Here is a 22,654-nt window from a genome sequence, read left to right on the forward strand (position 1 = left end):
TACGTTTGTTTATATTATGTAACTAAGGATAGGGCAAAGGTCGAAGAATTTAAATAAGTCAGTAACAGAATGGTGCTGTGCTGCTGGATAATTTAAATCTCATCTGTGACTCAGTAATTTGTGTCACTCGCCCATCGTGTATATATATACACACTCACACGTACACGGGATTCTTTCAGCAAGACTGGGTTAGGAGAGAGAGAGTTCTGAAGTTTTCAGCTGCGTTCCTCACTCCTGTGTCCCCCGTCGTTAAAGGTGTGGTTCAGTCAGTGCTCATTCACTCCTACGCTGGCACCGAACCCAAGCATGTGCAAACGGCAGCAGTCGAGTGCTGTGCAGTAGATTCGTATAATTAATTAAATGCGCAGTGGACGAACAGCGGATATGGAAACACCTTTCACCTGGTCGTCCAGCGGGCGATCGGTCCTCAAGCTCAACATACGTCACCTGTGTCTCGTAGGTGTGTGGCCTTTGGGTACTTCCCGCTTTTACCAACTGTACGTCATCTTCGTTTTTGCTATGGGTGTCTGGAACTTCGCGGAAGGTTCGTTGTGTGTCTCCTACTGCTGGCGAGACCTCGAAGCCACCACACTGGTGGTGGCCAACATGTTCACCATGGGCAGCGGCAACGTGAAGATGGCCTTCTACATGCTGAACCGACGGCGGTACAATTCGATGGTCCGGCGTGTCGACTCGTTGATGTCGCTTCAAAGCGAGAGCTGCTCCAGCAATCCTGCACTGGAGAACATCGTCCAGAGGTCTCGCAGGAGAGCGGCTCGCCTCACGCTGGGTATGCTGCTCTTCATGGCTTCGCAAGGCATTGTGTGGTTCCCTATGCCGCTCATCGCCGACCCCAGCGAGCGGCGTCTGCCCTTCGTACAGCACCCCTGGGACAATAACACCAGCTACTACCAACTGTCGTACGCCGTCCAATGCGTGGTAGCCTTGTGGATGGCCCAGATAAGCATGGGCATGGACTGCCTCTTCGTGACGATCATGATACTGGTAGCGGCACAGCTGGAGGTCCTCGCACTGAGGGTCGGGAAGCTGAGAGTAGACGAGAGTGGAGCAGGTGAAGGTCGCCGAATTGCGAGCGCATCTTCTGTGGCTCACGAGAAAATGTACAGCAACCTGTGCTTTTGTGTCAAAAGTCATCAGGAAATCCTCAGGTACGTTACATTCAATTGTATTCGTCATAAGCGTGATGTGGGCGATTTTGTAGCCTTCAAAATTGTGTTCTATGTCAGAGCGTGCTAGAAACAAACTGAAGTGGAAAACAGCCAAACTGAAATAGAGACTCTGTTTGGAACCAACAGCATCGTAAATCACGCTGCAAAGTAGGGGCAAGAAATTCAGGAGGCACTCTTAAAATTAACATAAGACTGTGAAAGCAGTTTGTAGCCACCCGCATTACTAATCCAAAAACGCGAAATTTTGAACGTAGTACTGTGCGTCTAATAGAAAAAATAAATTTCGACAAGGCAATTGTTTCTGAAGTCAATCGCCGGTTACTGGCGAGAACTATACAACAAACTACATACAACTTTCTCTACGCTCTGCTTATTTGAATTTCGATCAATGTATGTAAAACAGTGCGGAAACACATGTAAAGCAATAAACGGAAATGAGTATCTAAAAACTCCAATAATCCACAATAAACTCAAGTGAAATAACTTAGAGATGATTAACGCAGTCGCCAGCCCGGACACTACCTGTTCACCAGCTAAACGGTAAAGAGTACAGCAGAGATTGTGTATCTGCTAAGCTGCACGTGTGGCAAAGGACGGTTCGCACTCATGTTTCCAAGAACATAACACTGTACAATGTAATAGTGGGAAATGTTAGCAGTTACTTTGAATTGTTAATAAAAAAATGTAATTAGTTAGAATAGTAATAAACTCTTGTAACGGGAGAATGATGAAGGCAACTTTTGCTGTCACAGTAAGTAACTTCACAGTAACGTTTACCTACATGCACGAAGTTTCTAGAATTTCAAGCTGAAGACTTTGAAATGTGATAATTAACTTGAAAAGCACTCAACTGGATAAACGTCCACTGATCTTCAACACATTTACAATGTCAGAGTGCCAGCAGAGCTAACACCCAATAGCACTTCGACAATAAACGCAAAACAACAATGTGCATTATTTGTAAGTTTAGTTATAATGTTGGTTTGCAAGAAAAATAGGATCAAAGTTAACTTTGCTTTTACTTCAGTTTAGATTTCTAGAACGAACTTTGCCTCTGGTTGTTATGATAGAACAGAACAGTTAAGTTACTCAGGAATCTTTAATACTTACTTTCAATTAGGCGTTCAAATGGTTCAAAATTGTTCAAATGGCTCTGAGCACTATGCGACTTAACTTCTGAGGTCATCAGTCGCCTAGAACTTAGAACTAATTAAACCTAACTAACCTAAGGGCATCACACACATCCATGCCCGAGGCAGGATTCGAACCTGCGACCGCAGCGGTCGCTCGGTTCCAGATTGTAGCGCCTAGAACCGCGCGGCCACTCCGGCCGGCTATGCATTCAAATCAATGAGGAGACAAACTGGCATTATTTTTCTTTCTTCGTAATAATCTTTTAGTTTTAAGTAACGACACTCGAATATTTCATAGCAGGAAAGGATTTGGAACCTCACACAAGGACGTAGCATAATTAATACAATGTGAATGGAAAAGTTTACATACAACACTTACTGCTTAAAGTTCACTTAAAGTCACTAGGTAACGCGTCACAATGTTTCAGAAACTGAACAGAAATCAAACGATCTTACAGTTCGTTGTATACAAGGCGCTGTCTTCGACTATGATCCTGTGGCTCCACATATAGCGCGCACACCGTAATTAGCGACGACCAGTCACGGGGCAGTATCTTCATGTTTCTGGAGCCTTGTGCGCCTGCTCCCGCTTGTCGTGCCGCTGCGCCACGCATTTAACAACTTCCCCTACATAGGCCTAATTTTCCACTGGACCTGCAACTCTTGCGTCCAGTTGCTCTCGCACTCACTCTGAGGTCAACATACTCGCGTCCAGAGACGGAGCTAGCTTCCTAAATTCCCTACCAGCATCGACCCAGTAGAGTTACATCACATTACAGAAATAATTTGCATATATTACGAAAATATATTCTATTTCCTATTGACAAAAAATATATTAATGTATACAGAAAACATGTAACATTTACAATCTACAAAACTGGCAAAAACTTTTAGTTGGCATGACCGTATTATATTGTAACACGATGCTCTTTAGAATAGTGGAGAGATCGACAGATAATACTGGTTTTCTGTTTCTTTGAACTCAACGTTAATGTCGGAACGGTCACCAACAGCAAACGCAGCCTGTCGACAGTGCTAGGAACGCGCCTGGCGGGCTCGTACCTTGTAGGGTACGCCATGAATCGGGGCCGGCCGGGGTGGCCTTGCGGTTCTAGACGCTACAGTCTGGAACCGAGCGACCGCTACGTTCGCAGGTTCGAATCCTGCCTCGGGCATGGATGTGTGTGATGTCCGTAGGTTAGTTAGGTTTAAGTAGTTCTAAGTTCTAGGGGACTGATGACCTTAGAAGTTAAGTCCTATAGTGCTCAGAGCCATGAATCGGCCGCCACCGGGGAAAACAGCGGAAGCGGGCGCGGACGGAAGACGCACCATCTGGCGACCAACCGACACAGTCGCAGCGGGAGCGGACGGCATAGGGAACGACAGACACCGTCCAGACATAAATACGGGACACGGTCAGCCTGTCGTTCGGTCACAGGAAGCACCTGATGAAGACGTCGAGGTACGACTTCGAAATAGTGTGTCGGATAAACGCAGACCACCGGCAGTACACCCGATTCAACGAGATGTCAATCACTACTTATTTTTATTTAGTATCGATATGCTGCTGATGACGTCAAGAATTCCGTTAGGTTCCAGAGTCATCAGACGAACGATTTCAGATCATTAGCACTGAAACAAATAAATATCTTCATGGGTCATAACAACGAAACTTTTGAGACTCATAGGGTGCGTGTCTGGTACAGCCGTGTAGCACCTCCGTACTGTCTGTCGTACAAGAGGTAGACGGGCGTAATACAACACTTTCTTTTCGGCCAGTTTCCGTTAAAAATGTGAAATTGGTTTTGGGATATCGTGGAACAGTCCCGATTCAGATCCTACAGTTTCATGAAGTTCCGACAGCTGGTGACGTAATTCGTAGTCTTCAAAATGGCGTCTTAACGGACGTCCATTGCTGGCAGACAGCTCTCATTGAGTTTCTTTTGGAGGAAAACCAGAGCATCACAGATATTCGTAGGCGTCTGCAGAATGTTCACGAAGACCTGTCAATGAACAAAAGCACAGTGAGCCGTTGGCAAGGCGTCTTTTATCATCCCAACAAGGTCGCGCAAACCCGTCAGATGTCCCGCATGCCGACCGGCCGCACACGGTTGTGCTACCCTCAGGAAACTGAAGAAACGACTTCACCATGTTCGTGGCTACAAAAATGCAAAAGCACTTCTCCTTCTCCTGACAACGCTAGACCCCATGCAAGTCTGTGCATCCGAGAGGAGCTCACATGATTTCATTGGACTGTTCTTCCTCATCCACCCTACAGCCCGGATCTCGCACCTTCCATCTGCTTGGCCCAATGAAGGATGCACTCCGCGGGAAGCAGTACCTGAGTGATGGGGAGTTTACCATGCAGCGAGACGTAGGCTCCGGCGTCTACCAGTTGAGTGGTACCTTGGGAACATACATGCCTTCCCAGTAAGGTGGTTCAAGGCCGTCGTGTTGAAAGGAATTATGTTTGACAATAGGGCTTTGTAACCAAAAAGGTTTACTGGGATCCAGAATAAAACCAACCTGGATTCACAAAAATGTTTTGCATTACTTGACACCCCTCGTATAGTACAGAAATACACACGTACATACTACGCAAGTCCCACGATGACACAAAAAAACTGGACAGAAACAGTAACGTGCACCATTCATAGTCTGTGAAAATGATCTGGAGAAACTGTGCAACAGTAGGCACTACTCACATAAAGCATCCTCACTCACGAAATGTTCTGAGCAATACCGCAAGTACCGTACTGATTTACTCGTTTTTTATGTATTCGTGGCACAAGTGGAACGAGCCAGAAGGTTCGGAGTTTAAGATATTGAACAACTATTTGTGTTCAGTTTGAGATAAAGGACCCAGGTCCAGGAACGACCGAGTCGGAAGATATAAAGCGAAAATCGTCCTGGCACCTCTGACAGACGAATACGTGTTCGGGCACTGTTGTGTTGAAGAGTGTAAGATAAGCAACTGGACCGAAACCAGAAAAAATGCGTAGTAAACAAGGCTCTAAAATGCATAACATTAGAGCTATGGGCAGTTGTTTAGTAGAATGATGTGTTTTACATCAGCGAAGATATGTACGAGGATGAAGTGTTGTGGTCGGCATTGTTTTATCATTGTATCTCACTGATAAACAAAGTACCATACTTTTCCCATTCCAGGTTAGACAACATACACTGTTCAGTGACATATAACACTAACAAATTCTCAAAGTAGTCATCAATGGCTGGTCAAACAACATTAGGTAATTTTGGAGTCTAAATGTCTGTATGGCGAATGTTGTCTGCTGATATCTGATGTTCAACAATCCTTTTTCGTGGAAAGACGAAATCCATAAGGGCTGGGTACTGTAGTCCACTTTGCAGTGCGTGTTGCTACTGTCGAGTTTTTTGTTTTTTCCAAGCGTAGGAAGTCACCGTCATTTTGCCAACGGCCATGTCAAAGATGGCAGAGGAGGAGCCAGAGGTTCAGGACAGCCTCTTGCCCTTGGGGTGGGAAACTAACCCTAAAGGCGGAAGAATCAGCAATGATCCAGAAGGGAACTGAAACCACTGCATTAAAGAAGCGTAATGTGTATCCACAGGACATGTGGCCCGTCACTGAAAAAGTGTCACGATGATCTTTCCATTGGCAAAAGTTCCCTACTCCGGATCTCCGGGAGGGGACTGTCAAAATACAGGTGACCACAAGGAAAGGACTTAATCATCAACGAAAGGATAACGTTCTACGGGTGGGGAGCGGAATGTCAGAAGTTTGAACGTGGTAAGAAAGCCAGAAGGGAAATGCTAAGGCACAATAGGCTGAATAGGAAGGTAGCGCAGAGAACGAGATACTGTCAACAGTTCAGTGATATGGTTGGTCTCATCAGAATAGAAAGGGAACTACATTCCGACATCACAAGCCGAAGATGAAGTGACAGTTGAAATATGGCTTCCCGGCTAAGACACAAGTTGAAAATATGGTCACTATTTTTTTATTTACTTAAATTTGCCATATTTCGTGACAGTACCTTTTCCGTTAGACGTTTGCAAGGCGATATTAGTCTTGGCTTCAGTTGTCTAAGTATGATTCCACAATGCATCTATGTCAGCTGCAGAAATGACGTGGTTCAACGTGTTTCTCTCATTTTGGTGTTTCAAATACAGTTTCTTCAAATGTAGTTTCTTCTTTTTAGTTAATACAAAAATAATAGTAACATAATTCAAAATTATTTATGACTGCGACCTTCACATTGTTCTTCCGTCAACACACACCAAGAGTTAGCTGCCGACTGACTATAGTCAAAGACGACTCCAACGTCAAAGATATTTTACACAATTCACAAGTTTCCACTTGTAATCAGTCTCTTTGCTATTCTTCGATACATTTTCTAATAGTAATCAATATGCTTTTACTCTCAAAAACAGAAGTAAATTAACAAATAATTAGACAAATTATAATAAATTCTGACAAAAATATAAGATAACATTTACAATTCGGTATCGACAAATACGGTAAAAAAATAACATCTCCCAGATCCATTACACAGTGAAAGTTCATGAAGACGTTGGACGTATAACTCAATACGTAAAGACAGATGAAACTCTAATACTCATGCGGGGGACTGGAATGCGGTACTAGGCGAAGTAGTAGAAGAACGGGTTGCAGAGAATATGAGATTGGAACTAGGAACGAGAGAGAGAGAGAAGACTAATTGCTTCTGCAATGAATTTCATCTAGTAGCAGCAAATGTTCTGTTCAAGAATCACAAGATGAGGAGGTATACTTGGAAAGGGCCGGGAAGTACGTCAATATTTCAGTCACATTACATCATGATCAGTCAGAGATTCCGAAATCCGATACTGGATTCAAAGACATAGCCAGGAGCAGAGATAGACTCAAATCAAAATTTAGTAGTGATGAAGAGTAGGCTGAAGTTTCAGAGGCTAGTCAGAACGAATCAATGCGCAACGAAGTCGAATACGGAAATACTAAGGATTGAAGAGATACACTTGACGTTCTCTCACTCTTTAGATACAACTACAAGGAGTAGCTCAGTAGGAACTTCAGCTGAAGAGGAATTGACATTTTTAATAAGGGCAGTCACACAAGTTAGAAAAAAAATACGGGTATAAGGACGGCAACTATGAAGAAGCCATGGGTAACAGAAGAAATACGTCAATTGACCGATGAAAGAAGGAAGTACAAATATTTTCCGAGATATTCAGGAATGCATAAATACCAGTCGCTTAGAAACGAAATGTGCAGGGAAGTAAAGCGAATTTAATGCGAAATGGCTGCACTAAAAGTGAGGAAAAATCGAAAGAGAAATGATTGTTGGAAGAATTGAATCAGCATACAGAAAAGTGAAAACATTCGTCGGTGAATTTAAAAGCAAGGATGGTAAAATTAAGAGAGCATAGGGGATTTAACTGTTAAATACAAAGGAAAAAGCGGATAGGTGAAAAGAGCACACTGAAGGTCTCTAGGATCGCGAAGAATTCTCTGATCCGATAGAAGAAAAAACAGTAGACGATATAGAAGATGTAGGGGATCCATTATTGTAATCAGAATTTATCAGTGCTTTGGAAGACTTAAGATCAAATAAGGCAGAAGGGATAGATAATACTGCACGAGAAATTCTAAAATCATTGTCGGTGGTTACAACAAAACGACTATTCGCGTTCGTGAGTGGATTGTGTGAGTGTGGCGATATACCACTGACTTTCGGAAAAATATTGTCCCCACAATTCCGAAGACTGGAAGCCGTGACAGGTGCGAGAACTATCGCACACATGCATCTAAGCTGTTGACAAGAATAATATACAGAAAACTCAAATGAAAATTGGTATATGTTAGATAACTATTAGTTTGGATTTAGGAAAGGTAAAGACACCAGAGAGGCATAAGATTTGTCGACCTGGAAAAAGCATTTGACAATGTCAAATGGTGCACTGTATTTGAAATTCGGAGGAAAATAGGGGAAAGCTATAAGGAGAGATGGGTAATACACAACATGTACAAGAGCCAAAAGGGAATAACAAGAGTGGAAGATCAAGAAAGAAGTGCTCGGATTAGTAAGAGTGTAACAAAGGGATGTAGTCTATTGTTTAATCTACACATCGATGAACCAATAATCGAAATAATAGAAAGTTTCAAGAGTGGAATTAAAACTCAAGGTGAAAGGATGTCAATGATAAGATACAATGATGACATCGGTTTCTTCAGTGAACAAGGATTACTGGATCTGCTGAATAGGATGAACAGTCAAATGAGCTCAGTATATGGACTGAGAGAAAATCTACGAAAGACGAAAGTAATTAGAAGTAGGAGCAATGACAACAGAGAGACACTTAACATCAGAATTGGTGATCACTAAACAGATGAAGCTAAGGAATTGTGGTACCTTGGCTGTGAAATAACCCATGACGGACGGAGCAAAGAGGACATCAAAAGCAGACCATAATTGGTAAAAAGAGCATTCTTGGCTAAGAGAAGTCTGCTAGTATCAAACAGAGGCATTAATTCGAGGAAGAAATTTATGAGAATGGTGTTTGGAGCACAGTATTATACGGTAGTGAAACATGAACTGTGGGAAAATGGGAACACAAGAGAATAGAAGCATTTGAGATGAGATGCTACAGACGAATGTTGAAAATTGGGTGGACTGACTAGGTAAGGAATGAGGAGGTTCCACGTAGAATCGGAGAGGAAACGTATACGTGGAAAACACTAAGAAGAAGAAGGCATAGGATGATAGGACATCTGTTAGGACAGCAGGGAATAATTTCCGTGGTACTAGAGAGAGTTGTAGACGGTAAATGCTGTAGATGAAGAGAGAAATTGGAGTACATCCTAAAATAACTCATGACTTAAGTTGTCAAGTGCTACACCGAGATGAAGAAGTTGGCACAGGTGAGGAATACGTGGGGGGCTGCATCAAACCAGTCTCAAGTCTGATGACACACACACACACACACACACACACACACACACACACGCACACGCACAAACTTTTCGTTCTTCAGTTAATGCGGGCTGTCCGATCAGGGACCAACTTAGAATCAGAAGGTGTCCAGCCAAGCACGAGGAGAGCTTCTTTTACTTTTTCTGTTATTTTTATTTTTTACATCTTTCATTTCTACTTACGGGACTTGAACTGGCTGTTGTAAGTCTTTCCCCGTTTCCGCCATTATACCAGAGGCAGGTAGTGGGGCGGAGGAGATTCCCAGATATGGCAGAGAAGGAAGGTTGGCGTTGGCCTCTATAAAGGCCACTGACGGAGTGGTAACTACGGCTGAGTGGCTGCCAGTGGTGCGAGTCTTCCCGCCGACTGCGCCAAGAGCTCCTTAACTGAAGAAGTGGGCGGTGCACTATACCACTTTGTAGGTTTGACAGACCACACATTGAGATCAGAGACGATTTGCCTGCCAAAACCGAAGGTGCCTCAGCCATAATGTTCTCAGAGAATGCTCGTCCTCGCGGGTCCGATGCAGAAGAAATTATTGCGATACTAGAAAACTGCGGGAGCATCCAAGGAAAGGTCCCAGAACTAGTATCGCTTACTGAAAGTTACAATGCACAAATAAGGTTGAGAATAGAAAGTTGGTTGAAACTAGCAGTGGTTAGCCACGAAATCCTAACTTCGGAATTAAATAATTACCGAATTCGATAATATCTAGCGGCATCACGGAATCCGAATGTGAATTAATCTGGGTGAAGTTAAGTGTCAAACTCTGTCCGAAGAGGCCTCGGTAGGCCCCACCGTACAGACCAACCCCCGCCTTACCCTCAGCCGATAGGCGCCACTGGACGCGGATGTGGAGGGGCATGTGGTCAGCACAGGCTTTCCTGGCCCTTGTCAGCTTTCGCGACCAGAGGCTCTACTTCTCAGTCAAGTAATTCCTCAACTGGTCTCATAAGGGCTGAGTGCACCCCACTTACCAACAGCGCTCGGCAGACGCGGTCACCCATCGAAGTATGAGCCAAGCCCGACGGAGCTGAACTTTGGTGATCTGATGAGAACCAGTATTACCTCTGAAGCAAAACCTTTGGATTAAGCCGCAGACGTCGGTCCAAAATGCTAATTTGATGCTTTTACAGAGCGATTAGATCACGAGCTATGGCGGTAGTGCGCAGCAGAGAGAACTTCAAGGGTATTGTTAATAACTTTCCTGATCATGCCGTTGCAATAGGTGGTGACTTCAACTTGCCAGGTATAGATTAGGTGAGTCATTACATCAAAACTGGTGACAGAGACAGTGAGTCGTGTGACATTATTCTGAATGTCTAGTCTGAAAATGTCTTCGTGAAGATAATTAGAGAACCAACTGCGAAAAGAAACGTCTTAGACCTCCTAGCTGCAAATAGACCTGAATTTATCCAATCATTTAATGTAAAGGAAGGTCAGTGATGATAAGGCTGTGATAGTAACTATGAGTCCGGGTATTCTAAGGACTGTTGTAAAGGGTAGAAAAAAACATTTTCGTAGCACGGGTGATAGTATAAGAACTGGAGTGTATCTGAGTACTCAGCATCAATTATTCAGTACTGAGGATGAAGATGTAGAACACAAATGGAAGTAAATTCAAAGGCATCGTTCGGTATGCCTTAGACAAGTATGCTCCGAGCAAGCTGAAAGGCCCACCGTGATTTAAAGATGGCGTTAGAAAACGGCTACGTAAGCAAAGAGAGCTTCATCACAGACTCAACAGAGGTCAAAACCTAGCTGACAAACAATACCTGAACGAAATGAAAATGAGCGTAAGGAGATCTATGACAGAAGCGTGCAATGACTTTGAAAGTAAAATTTTGGCAAACTGATATGAGTAAAATTCCTAAGAGATTCGAAATCGTGTGTTCAGTAACTCAGTGACCATACTAGCATCGAAACAAAAGACAACGCAGAGAAGGCCGAAATGTTGAATTTGGCCTTCCGAAATTGTTTCACCGTGGAAGACCTCCTTTCAATCATTGTACGGACGTCTAAATGGCAGGTAACCAATTGCACAACGGAAAAGCAATTACAGTCACTTAGTAGTGGAAAGGCATCAGGACCGGATAAGACACCTGTAAGTCTCTATAAAGATTATCCGAAAGAACTTGCTCCCCTTTATGCAACTTCGCTGGCGCATCGAAAGGTACAAAGTGACTGAAAACGCGCAAGTCATTTCCGTTTTGAAGTAGGTTAGAAGGACAGCTGCTCATAATTATAGGTATATATCGTTGGCGTCAATCTGTTGCAGAGTTGTGAAAGAGGTTTTATGCTGAAGAATAAGGACATTTTTGGGGAATGAAAATCTCGTATACAAAAATCTACATAGATGCCGCAAACGGAGATCGCTCTGTTTCTCTTTGAGATACATAGCCCTGTAGACAATGGCACTCAAATTGATGCGATGTTCCTTGACTTCAGGAAGGCGTTTGACACCACCCACAATGCCGTTTAGAAAAAAAGAAGAAAAACATACGAGCTTACTGTGTATCGTTTAAGATTAGCGACTGGATGCAGGACTTTCTTGAAGATAGATTCCAACAAGTCACTCTTAACAACAACAACAAAAAAAAAAAAATCGATGGATGTAAAGATAATTTCTGGAAAGCGCCAAGGAATTATAATAGTAGCGTTACTGTTTACAGTGTGTATCAATGATTCAGTAGAAACGGAGAAACGCTTTAAGATTGTTCGCAGATGATGCATTTGTCTGTAAGAAAGCAGATGGAAATTTGTGGTAAGTTCCTATGGGACCAAACTGCTAATGTCATCGGTCCCTAGGCTTACAAACTACATAATGTAACTTACACTAAGAACTTTTACTGCATTTGCTGCTTTTACAATGTACAAATCAGTGTGTCTAAGAAATAACAGAAATCTGTCGCATTCCACAGTATTCTACCACAAAAAGTAAGGAACCGTCAAAAATTACGATTGTAGAATGGATTAAACGTTTATTCCCTCTAAAATTTGAATATTTAACAAGTAAGTTTTACTTCGTGATTTCACAACACTGACTACTGCACTACATACACACTGGCCTGCAGCTTCTGTGGTGTCGTCTACTGAAATCCGAATGTTTTCTCGGGCACACACGTTTAACGATGGGTAGATCCACCAGGCACTGTTTTATTAGAATCCTTCTTTAAGAAAGCTTTAAGATAAATAATATTTATTTTCCGCAAAGGAATGTTTACACTTACTCGTATAAATAGTGAATATAGCTGCTTGGCGAATAAGTCACGTGACATAACAGGAACTGGGACGTCGACCTGCTCCCTAAGTAAAGTACTTACGAATTTCTGACGTAAGGTAGGTTTTGTGACAGCTTTTTGTTCGTTCTTCTCAGCGTTCAGATTCTGTAGTACTTGGAACCTTTTCTGTCAGAATCAATGCTTCGTTCATATGACAAAAGAGTAATACTTGTCCCTTGTCACTGAAATTATCGCTCCCAAACTCCGTGACACTTTAACTGGTGCGTAATCAACCAAAGTGTAATTCACTCCGTATTCTTGCTTTTGAACTGTGATTGCAACTGTAACTAAATAGGTGTAACGCCGAACACTGAGGGCTTCTGTCGTTCCCACCCATATGTTTGCACTAAGTTTTCGTCCTAAAGTTAACCATTATTTCGCGCATGAGATTTTCTTCTGATGGCGTCTGCTGGCTCCTATTTTATACCTCCATAGCAAACGACGGAACATTCGTAGCGAGATTGTCCTTACTTAATATGATTTCAGTTCATAGTATGGTTACAACGAGATGGTTCAAAACATTCGCCAAAAATTAAAAGAAAGTACTACAGAAAACCGAATATTTGCTCTCATTTTTAACAAAGCTTTAAATCGAGATCCCCTTGCACAGTTCCGACGATAAGACGAACCCGTTTTTCCGACCATGCACGCAAAGTGCCGCGGCATCAGCTAGCAATAGGCGTAAGAAATATTGGTTTTCGAGATTTTTCTTTTTTTCAGGTAACTTTTCAGTGTGTATCGGCAGTTTAATTTTGGCTTGGTTATTTCAAGTGGAGACAACTACGACAGGCTTCGACATAACAAGTCTGACCGTTCCCGTTTCAGGAACAAAGTTGTTTGTTATGTAAAATGTGTATGAAAGTTAGTTTGAAACTTGTATTTCCATTCTATAACAGCTGACACAACTTTTCAAACTTATTAAAATTGTGAAGTTCACAATTTAGGCTAGACTGAGAGGCTGTCTTGAGTTCAAAAGTTTTTCACATGAAGGGCTATGTGTGATAACGATGAAAATCGCACAGTTCACTGAAATCCTTCTTGTGTTACAGGTTCGCCAGGCTGCTAAATGACACCATGAGCCCAATAGCAATGACACTGTTTGCCTTCAACGTCCTCGTTGGCTGTGTGGTGCTGTTCCAGACAACATACGTAAGGGCTTTTACGATCTTCAGTTAAATCTATAGCTACGCTCATGAGCAACTGATGTAGAGATATTTATTAGCGAGTACTTCGTCATCCACGAAAGAAGTGGGCTATAAAACACCTATCACACAGATCTTTTATCTTTTCACAAGTATCTGCTGGTTGGCGTTCGACCCCCAATTAGCTTGAACAAATGAAGATGCCTTTTTTGTCGTAGGCTTGCGGGATGGTCAATATCAACAGCAGCAATGATCCACATAACTTTACTGTCTGGACAACCAAAAACGCGATAAATCATTTTGAGATGTAAAACCGCTTAAGCTATAATTTATTTTATTCTTTGGCACTACTGTGTTCCTGATATTTTCCCCAGTTGATACCTTTCCTGTATGAGACTTTTTAAAATAGCGTCATCGTATGTGCTATTCATAGCTGAATCGGTTACCTGCATGTCCTCACATAATCATTATGTCAGTGATTTTCTAGTTTAACCGGCTATTGTAACTTTTAATTTTTCACTTCCAATTTTACCTATAAGCCAAAACTGTACAATTTTTCTGTTTCTTCGTTTTTTGGCGCTTTTATTTATTGACATATGTCACCCTAGTCTCATTTAAGCATATGTTAACATTTTTGTTGTATATTAATTGCAAGGTATCAACCTAGCATTCTCGTCCATCCCGCGAGTGTTTGATACATACGTTCCATAACATTCCCGCTTCCGTGTCCGTACGCACGTTCAGTCACGTATCCCCACGCTGTTTGCTGGCTGGATACCTGTGTTTTTCTGTGAAGCTTAGACATTCTGGTGTGCACTTCCTACAACGGTGCCTGCCTCTGTTTTAGGTACGATTCTTCCATTGTTATCAAGTTTAACGTCCCTCTTGTATTTGCAGCATATCATCCAGTTTTTCAGTACGATGTAGTTTACTTATTGACGTTCCTCCACTACACGATAGTGTTCTCCTATTTCGTCCATCTAATTTTCATATCATGTGCAAGTTATTTGTTAGTTAAATATTTAGGTCATGGACTATGCTGCCTGTAGTATCATGTTGTTTCCTAGGTTTTAACGGGAACCCATGCACAGCTTCCCATTTTTCTTGATGCAATGCTGTTATGGTGGTCAAAATATTTTAGCTGGTGGACCGTAACGTAGACAGCATGTGATAGGGTGTGCTCACCTCCACATGACGACGTTCGGTGTGTGCCTGTTACATCTCCTTTTTATTCCCTGTGACATTATGTAAAATCCCTCTTCATTGCTTTTTACCCTTCTTCATAGATTCTACAGGAACATTCTCCACCAGATCGTACTACGTTTAGGACATACGTATTTTTTTGGAGATTGTCTACTCCATGGGACCTACTATGGTCGCTGGGACCTTACTAGCACACTGGTGTCCAAACTTAAAGCAACAAACGGAAATTTTGCAAGGTTGCGTTTATTTTGTCACAAAACAGTACAAACAAGTGATCAACTGCAACATGCATAACGGTAGACAAAAACGTTCTCCATTTTTTTTTCAACTTAACGAATTTCCACACAAAGTCTGACAACTGCTTAATATGCTCGGTATGGGGCGTGAAGAGCTCTAGCACCGTACAAGCCTGACATCGACGGGACATGCTGTGAATGATGTCATCAATCTCATGTTGAGGCAATAATACCCATTCTTCCTGCAGAGCTGCTCATAAGTCTTCGAGAGTGGTTGGTGAATGCTGACGTGATGCAACCCGTCTTCCTACTGCATCATAGATATGCTCTATGGGATTCAAATTGCGAAAGTGACCAGGCCACGTCATACGTGCAATGTGTTCCGTTTCCAAGCAAACATCAACCACCCGTGTTCTATGAAATCAAGCATTATAGTCCACCAATACGAATTCTGGGCCCTCAGCACCTTGCAACAACTGCGCATGAGAACCCAAGATCTCCTCACGGTACCTGACAGCAGTTAAATCTTGCTGATTCACCTGCACAGTTTCATGAAGAGGCGTTCGAGAAGTCAACATAATCGGTGCCCACACCACTGGAAATCCTCCTCGACATCGGTGTCTTTCCATAATGTCTGGGTCCCGAAATCGTGTTCCACGTGTGCTCCAGATGCGAATCCGTCGCGAATCACTCTTCAGACCAAATCGGGACTCATCTGTGTAAACAACATTGACCCACCGTTTGACCGTTCAGGTGGCATGTTGACTACTGCACACTAGACGTTCCCTTCTGCGAAGACACATCACAGGTAAAAAAAAAAAAAAAAAGCATGTCTACAACAATAAATGCCACTCTGCTGAAGCCTTCTGTACAGCTTTTGTCTCGATACAACACATCCAGAGGATGCTGCGATGTCAGATGCGAGTTGCAGTGCGGTACTACGGCGGTACAGTCGTGCCCTTAGAGCCAAATAACGGTCCACTCTTTCTGATGTCACACGTGATTGGGCTGTCCTGGTTTCCGGGATACCGTTTCGGTCTCAATAAACTGTCGCCTCATCCAAGAAACAAGATAATGAGTCACATTAACCCATCGAGCCACATCTTGCTTGCGGCTCTTCTGCTTCCATTCTTCCTATTGCCCTCCACAGCACAGAGCCTGTAGTTGTTTTCCCTGTGCCAGCCTGCACCTTCTGTGACTGTGTACACAGTGACTGTGGATGTGGGACTACCCGGCAAACAATAGCCCACTTGATAGGTGCTGGCTCTGAGCACTATGCGACTTAACTTCTGAGGTCATCAGTCGCCTAGAACTTAGAACTACTTAAACCTAACTAACCTAAGGACATCACACACATCCATGCCAGAGGCAGGATTCGAACCTGCGACCGTAGCGGTCGCTCGGTTCCAGACTGCAGCGCCTAGAACCGCACGGCCACACCGGCCGGCTTTGATAGGTGCCCTGCCGTTATTGCTGGTGTGGTTGTCCGCTGATCGGAATGCCATCTTCCGTGCAAAACACGATCCTAACGACATCTGTTTACAGTTTTTATGATTATATTGTGAATTAGACACAGGACGGAGAAATAGCAGTTTGTTGCTTTAATTTTGATTCCAGTTAATGTGCTGTGTAGGACTTTGTACACAACTATAACAAGCTGCGGGCTACAGAGTGGTGTGGCAATTGTCGTTATAAGAAAATTGGACAACAGCAGAGATGATTACAAAATGGTTCAAATGGCTCTAAGCACTATGAAACTTAACATCTGAGGTCATCAGTCCCTTAGAATTAGAACTAATTAAACCTAACTAACCTAAGGACGTCACACACATTCAGCTTCTAGCTGATGGTAGCCACTCCTTGACTCCATTGTCGAAAAACAGTTGCACTCGCCCAAACAGTCTATAATTTCCGTAATTTCCGGCAAAGAGTAGGCATCCGCTATAGTCTTGGCATTCAGATGTCGATAATCACCACAAAACCTACACTTCTGTGATTCATCCGCTGATTTCTTACTCACGACGACAGTTCCAGCCCCCCATAGGCTATTAATCTCCTCAGTAATCCTACCCTTCAGCTGCTGATCGATAAATTCTTCCAGAATTTGCTGCATGTACCTCACAGCTCCGTATGGTTTGCGGTAAACAAGTGATTCATTTCCTTTTCGGTACTGCGTAATATGCGTTGCTGGCAATGGCATTTACGGGAGAACCAAATCTATAATTGCAAAAGTAAGCTTTCCATCTGATCGCTATCACGTCCCTTTAGGTAATTTCCCCTTCTCTCGCAATGCTCGGGCTTGACCATGACTTTCGGCACGTTTCCAAGGTTGCCGATGTTGAAAGGCTTCCACCCTCTTTCGATTAGGTGCTGCTGTGTCAGCTATTTCTACAGCTCGCCTTGCCAGCTTGCCTAGGAACATGCGGGGCTGCGTCGTGTTTTGCAAAGTATAACATTTGCTCACGCCTGCAACTAACTCTGCTGTAATCTACTTCCTACTTCGAGAGTTTCTGACCGAATACGGCCCGTACAACGATTCAAATGCCCGTAACAAGAAATCGTGATGTCGACGCCACAAAATTTGGACTATGCAGCAATGAAAGAATGTCGTTTGGATGGATGAGCCGTTTCATGCTGTTTCCAGATTTTGGCCGAGTTTAGAGCCCAAACATGGAGGGGGTTAGAAGATGAGTTAGGCAACCATGCAGGGGTGGAAAAGGTAGACAGTTATACCTGAAGATAGTGTCCACATAATGGTTCCTGGTCGGTGTTTGAATCTAGTGACCGATTTTAAAATCACATAAAGGTATGTACACTAGAAACCACCGTAGGCAGTATCTTACATTTTCTACTGTTTTTCTTGTCGTGAGGGATGAAGTTCTGTTGAGTGCAACGTTTGCAAATATTATGAGATCTAGATACTTAATTTTTGTGTAGTATAATATAGCTATTTTGAGGACACTGTTATATGTTCTGTTACAAAGTTTTATGTTGAATAAAATTATGTTTATTTTTAGAATTGAAGTTCTTCCATGTAACACGTGATATTCGAAAATTATCAGAGTTTCTTTAATTTTTTAACAATTTTCCCTGCCTTGAAAATGGAACTTTGTGTTGGTTACCAAGAGCTTGTATTTCAAAATGTTTTTTATTTGTATTTGGTTTTTGGTAATAATTCTTCTTAATTAAATTTCACTTACTGATTATTGGTGTGTAGTTGAGTAATAATGTAAAACGTAGACTATTAAGCACATTATTGATAAGATTTTCTCGATCGCAACAATCTCAAATCTCACTAGATTATTTCTTTCTATGAAGTTGACCATGTTGATCTTGCAACATTTCTTTCACATTTGAAGAAACCTTATTTTACCGAAATAATTACTGTAATTTCACAAAACGATTTTAGCACACATAAAGTGCATGGTACCATTTTAAAATGGTGTACGGAAATATATAAAATTCCTATTGTAGTGCTGTCTAGAGGTGAAAGTCTAAAAAGTATTCCAACATACAACACTCACCCCTAAGTTTTTGCATGTGATTCAGAAATGGAAATAATACTGAGAATAACGTTGGCAGTCTACTCTGGCAGCATCCTTTTTCATGACAATGGCTGTTCACTAACTTTGATGGTAAAGTGGGTATTTTTGGTTAACTTCTCTGGCACACAATTCAGCACATGCACTACAGTTCATATTCTTCGCTGTGTGTGACTCAGTGACTAATGTGGGCACATAAATCCTTTTAAGATTTTGAAGATGTAATGGGCCCAAAAATAGGCGAGGGCGAGATGGGGACTAACTGTTCTGCTGCTAAGCGGGTTATCTTTATCCCAAGCATTGGTGACAGCTCCTTTTAGACTCTTATGTACGTATTAGACATTAACAGCACTCTCAGTTCACAAACTGACGATTTCGACATAATATTTTCCACTAGTGATAGTACGGGATGTGAGTTTTGTTATGCTGATACCAAAATTATTTTTTGATGTGGCGTTAACTAGCGATCGTTTATTTTCTTCTCCTTTTCAAGAGCTGTCTAATTAAACTTGAAGAACACTTCCTTGTGATTATGAGTAGAGAATAAAAGTTATGATTGTTAACTATACAGGAAATTATTGCTCCTTTGCATACTACAATGTAAGGAAAATCCCTTTCCGATATGTTTGAAGGAAATTACAATTTTAATGGCATTCGCCGTAAGTGGGACATCCTGTATGACGAAGATCTCTACATCAACAGGCCAGCGCGAAACATTGGCAACTCGAGGCAGATTTTTTTTTACGTGTGTACTCACGCTTACTACCTGCCCACGTTAGTGACGGTATACATAACTGAGTCTAGTAGATACAAGAGTTGGCAATATTATGCAACTTCTTTTGATGTGCGATTCCCATGATTTCTTTTTTCACAGAGCTCTGACATCACTGCAGTAATTAAATGCCTCGTTTTTCTTCCCATTCTGGGTGGCCAGGTTTATCTTTATTGCTGGGCTGCTCACCAAGTAAAAGATCAGGTGAGAACTACGTCACATTAAACTCTATTCTATTAATTTTTACTTTCAAGTTTTTTCTTGTTTTCCTTCGCAGACTTCCCACGTATTTCGTGTATAATCGTTTCTTTACCCTGCCGTTTCTGGTACTTCAATAAAACTGTTAGTGGTTAATGCAGATATTACGTAGAACCATGTCACTTAGAAGTCTGAGTGGAATCATTTTTCTCTAAGGAAAGACTTGAACACTTTCCTTCTAGGTCTTCATATTGAACACGAATACATTACACGCATTGGATATAGCGGAAGACATGAAAATCATTGAAGATCACATATATTTTCTTTTCAACGTTACTGTTAAATTCCACATATTTCAAAATGCAGAAAACTGGCTTAAGAGACATGCAGTAAAATAAAAACATAGCTTCAATGGTGTCACTAGGCTGATTCAATAAATACACTCCTGGAAATGGAAAAAAAGAACACATTGACACCGGTGTGTCAGACCCACCATACTTGCTCCGGACACTGCGAGAGGGCTGTACAAGCAATGATCACACGCACGGCACAGCGGACACACCAGGAACCGCGGTGTTGGCCGTCGAATGGCGCTAGCTGCGCAGCATTTGTGCACCGCCGCCGTCAGTGTCAGCCAGTTTGCCGTGGCATACGGAGCTCCATCGCAGTCTTTAACACTGGCAGCATGCCGCGACAGCGTGGACGTGAACCGTATGTGCAGTTGACGGACTTTGAGCGAGGGCGTATAGTGGGCATGCGGGAGGCCGGGTGGACGTACCGCCGAATTGCTCAACACGTGGGGCGTGAGGTCTCCACAGTACATCGATGTTGTCGCCAGTGGTCGGCGGAAGGTGCACGTGCCCGTCGACCTGGGACCGGACCGCAGCGACGCACGGATGCACGCCAAGACCGTAGGATCCTACGCAGTGCCGTAGGGGACCACACCGCCACTTCCCAGCAAATTAGGGACACTGTTGCTCCTGGGGTATCGGCGAGGACCATTCGCAACCGTCTCCATGAAGCTGGGCTACGGTCCTGCACACCGTTAGGCCGTCTTCCGCTCACGCCCCAACATCATGCAGCCCGCCTCCAGTGGTGTCGCGACAGGCGTGAATGGAGGGACGAAGGGAGACGTGTCGTCTTCAGCGATGAGAGTCGCTTCTGCCTTGGTGCCAATGATCGTCGTATGCGTGTTTGGCGCCGTGCAGGTGAGCGCCACAATCAGGACTGCATACGACCGAGGCACACAGGGCCAACACCCGGCATCATGGTGTGGGGAGCGATCTCCTACACTGGCCGTACACCACTGGTGATCGTCGAGGGGACACTGAATAGTGCACAGTACATCCAAACCGTCATCGAACCCATCGTTCTACCATTCCTAGACCGGCAAGGGAACTTGCTGTTCCAACAGGACAATGCACGTCCGCATGTATCCCGTGCCACCCAACGTGCTCTAGAAGGTGTAAGTCAACTACCCTGGCCAGCAAGATCTCCGGATCTGTCCCCCATTGAGCATGTTTGGGACTGGATGAAGCGTCGTCTCACGCGGTCTGCACGTCCAGCACGAACGCTGGTCCAACTGAGGCGCCAGGTGGAAATGGCATGGCAAGCCGTTCCACAGGACTACATCCAGCATCTCTACGATCGTCTCCATGGGAGAATAGCAGCCTGCATTGCTGCGAAAGGTGGATATACACTGTACTAGTGCCGACATTGTGCATGCTCTGTTGCCTGTGTCTATGTGCCTGTGGTTCTGTCAGTGTGATCATGTGATGTATCTGACCCCAGGAATGTGTCAATAAAGTTTCCCCTTCCTGGGACAATGAATTCACGGTGTTCTTATTTCAATTTCCAGGAGTGTAGTTTTGTCAACTGAAACTCTGCTCACCACCTTCTGCAACAGCTATTTAGAAAATCTTTACATTTATGAACTGTGAGACCTGAATACGTACTATCACTTCCTCTTTTAGATATACTTAGTTCAATCAAATCATATTGATAGTCTCCCCCTACAGTTTTATTAGACTGCCATTGTTTGCAGGTGGAGTTTCCCTCCACGTCAAGAAGCAAAAGAGTTGTTTCTCTTTTTCTTTCGGTAAACATTCAGTAATAGGATGAAATTCATAAATAAATAAATCAGGCTGCACACAAACGGTCATCAGCACTTACTTTCTGTTTGTCAGTAAAATAAAAGGAAACACGCTGATGATGGTGTGACATAATCAAAACATTACATGGGTGAAGAGGAGCAAAGAAGAAACTCTGTATTTCTCGAAGCAATATCTTCAAAAGAAAATTTATTGTTCAAGAAAACACAGACGTACGTAGTAAGCTTTCCTAAACTAAACTTACATAAAGATAAAAGTATGACTATTGTGACGTATTTAAACAAAATTACTCGGCGCCGTCTGTTCTCCGATGAACGTGACTTATTAATTACTAACAATGTAACTAGCCATCAAGTACTCACTACTCACAATCCCTTGTTTCTGTAATAGAAGAGTTTGCAGTTGTTGCCATATATTTTGTCAGCGAGGTGTATTGGGTTTCTTGGTAACCATCTATAAAGCGGAAAAGCAGCCCTGTAGCAGTAGAAGAACCACGAGTAGAGAGGTATGTACAGGTATCAGTGCTGTGGTTCCGATGTCAACAGGCGGAGGCGGTTTCGACTGCAGCGTACAGCTGCTCGTGGGTGGATGCGGGAACGAGCTTCAAGCGCGCCCTGAGGATTCTCATCTGCCGCGCCCAGAAACCGCTCATTCTCACTGCCGGACATGTCTGCCCGATCAACAGGGAAGCCTTTCTTTCGGTCAGTACGTATACGCACTGTTGTTGCATTGCATACTTGCCTTTTCCAACAAGGCAATTTATTGGCGTCAGTTTCACTTTATTTGGTTGTGATTATTGGCCAAATGTCTGTAAGTCTCATATAAGTAGCAGACTTCTTCCGTAATACAAATTTCAAGTTATGAATAATCCTGAGAATTAAATCTGCATCTGT

The 22,654-nt window shown here is 43.0% G+C and overlaps 1 protein-coding gene across 1 annotated transcript in view; it reads left to right on the forward strand.

The window, feature by feature from the left end:
* The first annotated feature begins 251 nt into the window (after positions 1 to 251).
* Positions 252 to 22,654, forward strand: part of LOC126419558 (odorant receptor Or2-like) — a 33,731-nt gene continuing 11,328 nt past the window's right edge. The window contains exons 1-4 of the mRNA XM_050086746.1: positions 252 to 1,169; positions 13,607 to 13,706; positions 19,555 to 19,656; positions 22,307 to 22,462. Coding sequence (XP_049942703.1) covers positions 361 to 1,169; positions 13,607 to 13,706; positions 19,555 to 19,656; positions 22,307 to 22,462 — 1,167 coding nt within the window. The 5' untranslated portion in view covers positions 252 to 360. The remainder of the gene's footprint in view (positions 1,170 to 13,606; positions 13,707 to 19,554; positions 19,657 to 22,306; positions 22,463 to 22,654) is intronic.

Source organism: Schistocerca serialis, chromosome 9 (genome assembly GCF_023864345.2).
Source record: "Schistocerca serialis cubense isolate TAMUIC-IGC-003099 chromosome 9, iqSchSeri2.2, whole genome shotgun sequence".
Taxonomy (NCBI): domain Eukaryota; kingdom Metazoa; phylum Arthropoda; class Insecta; order Orthoptera; family Acrididae; genus Schistocerca; species Schistocerca serialis.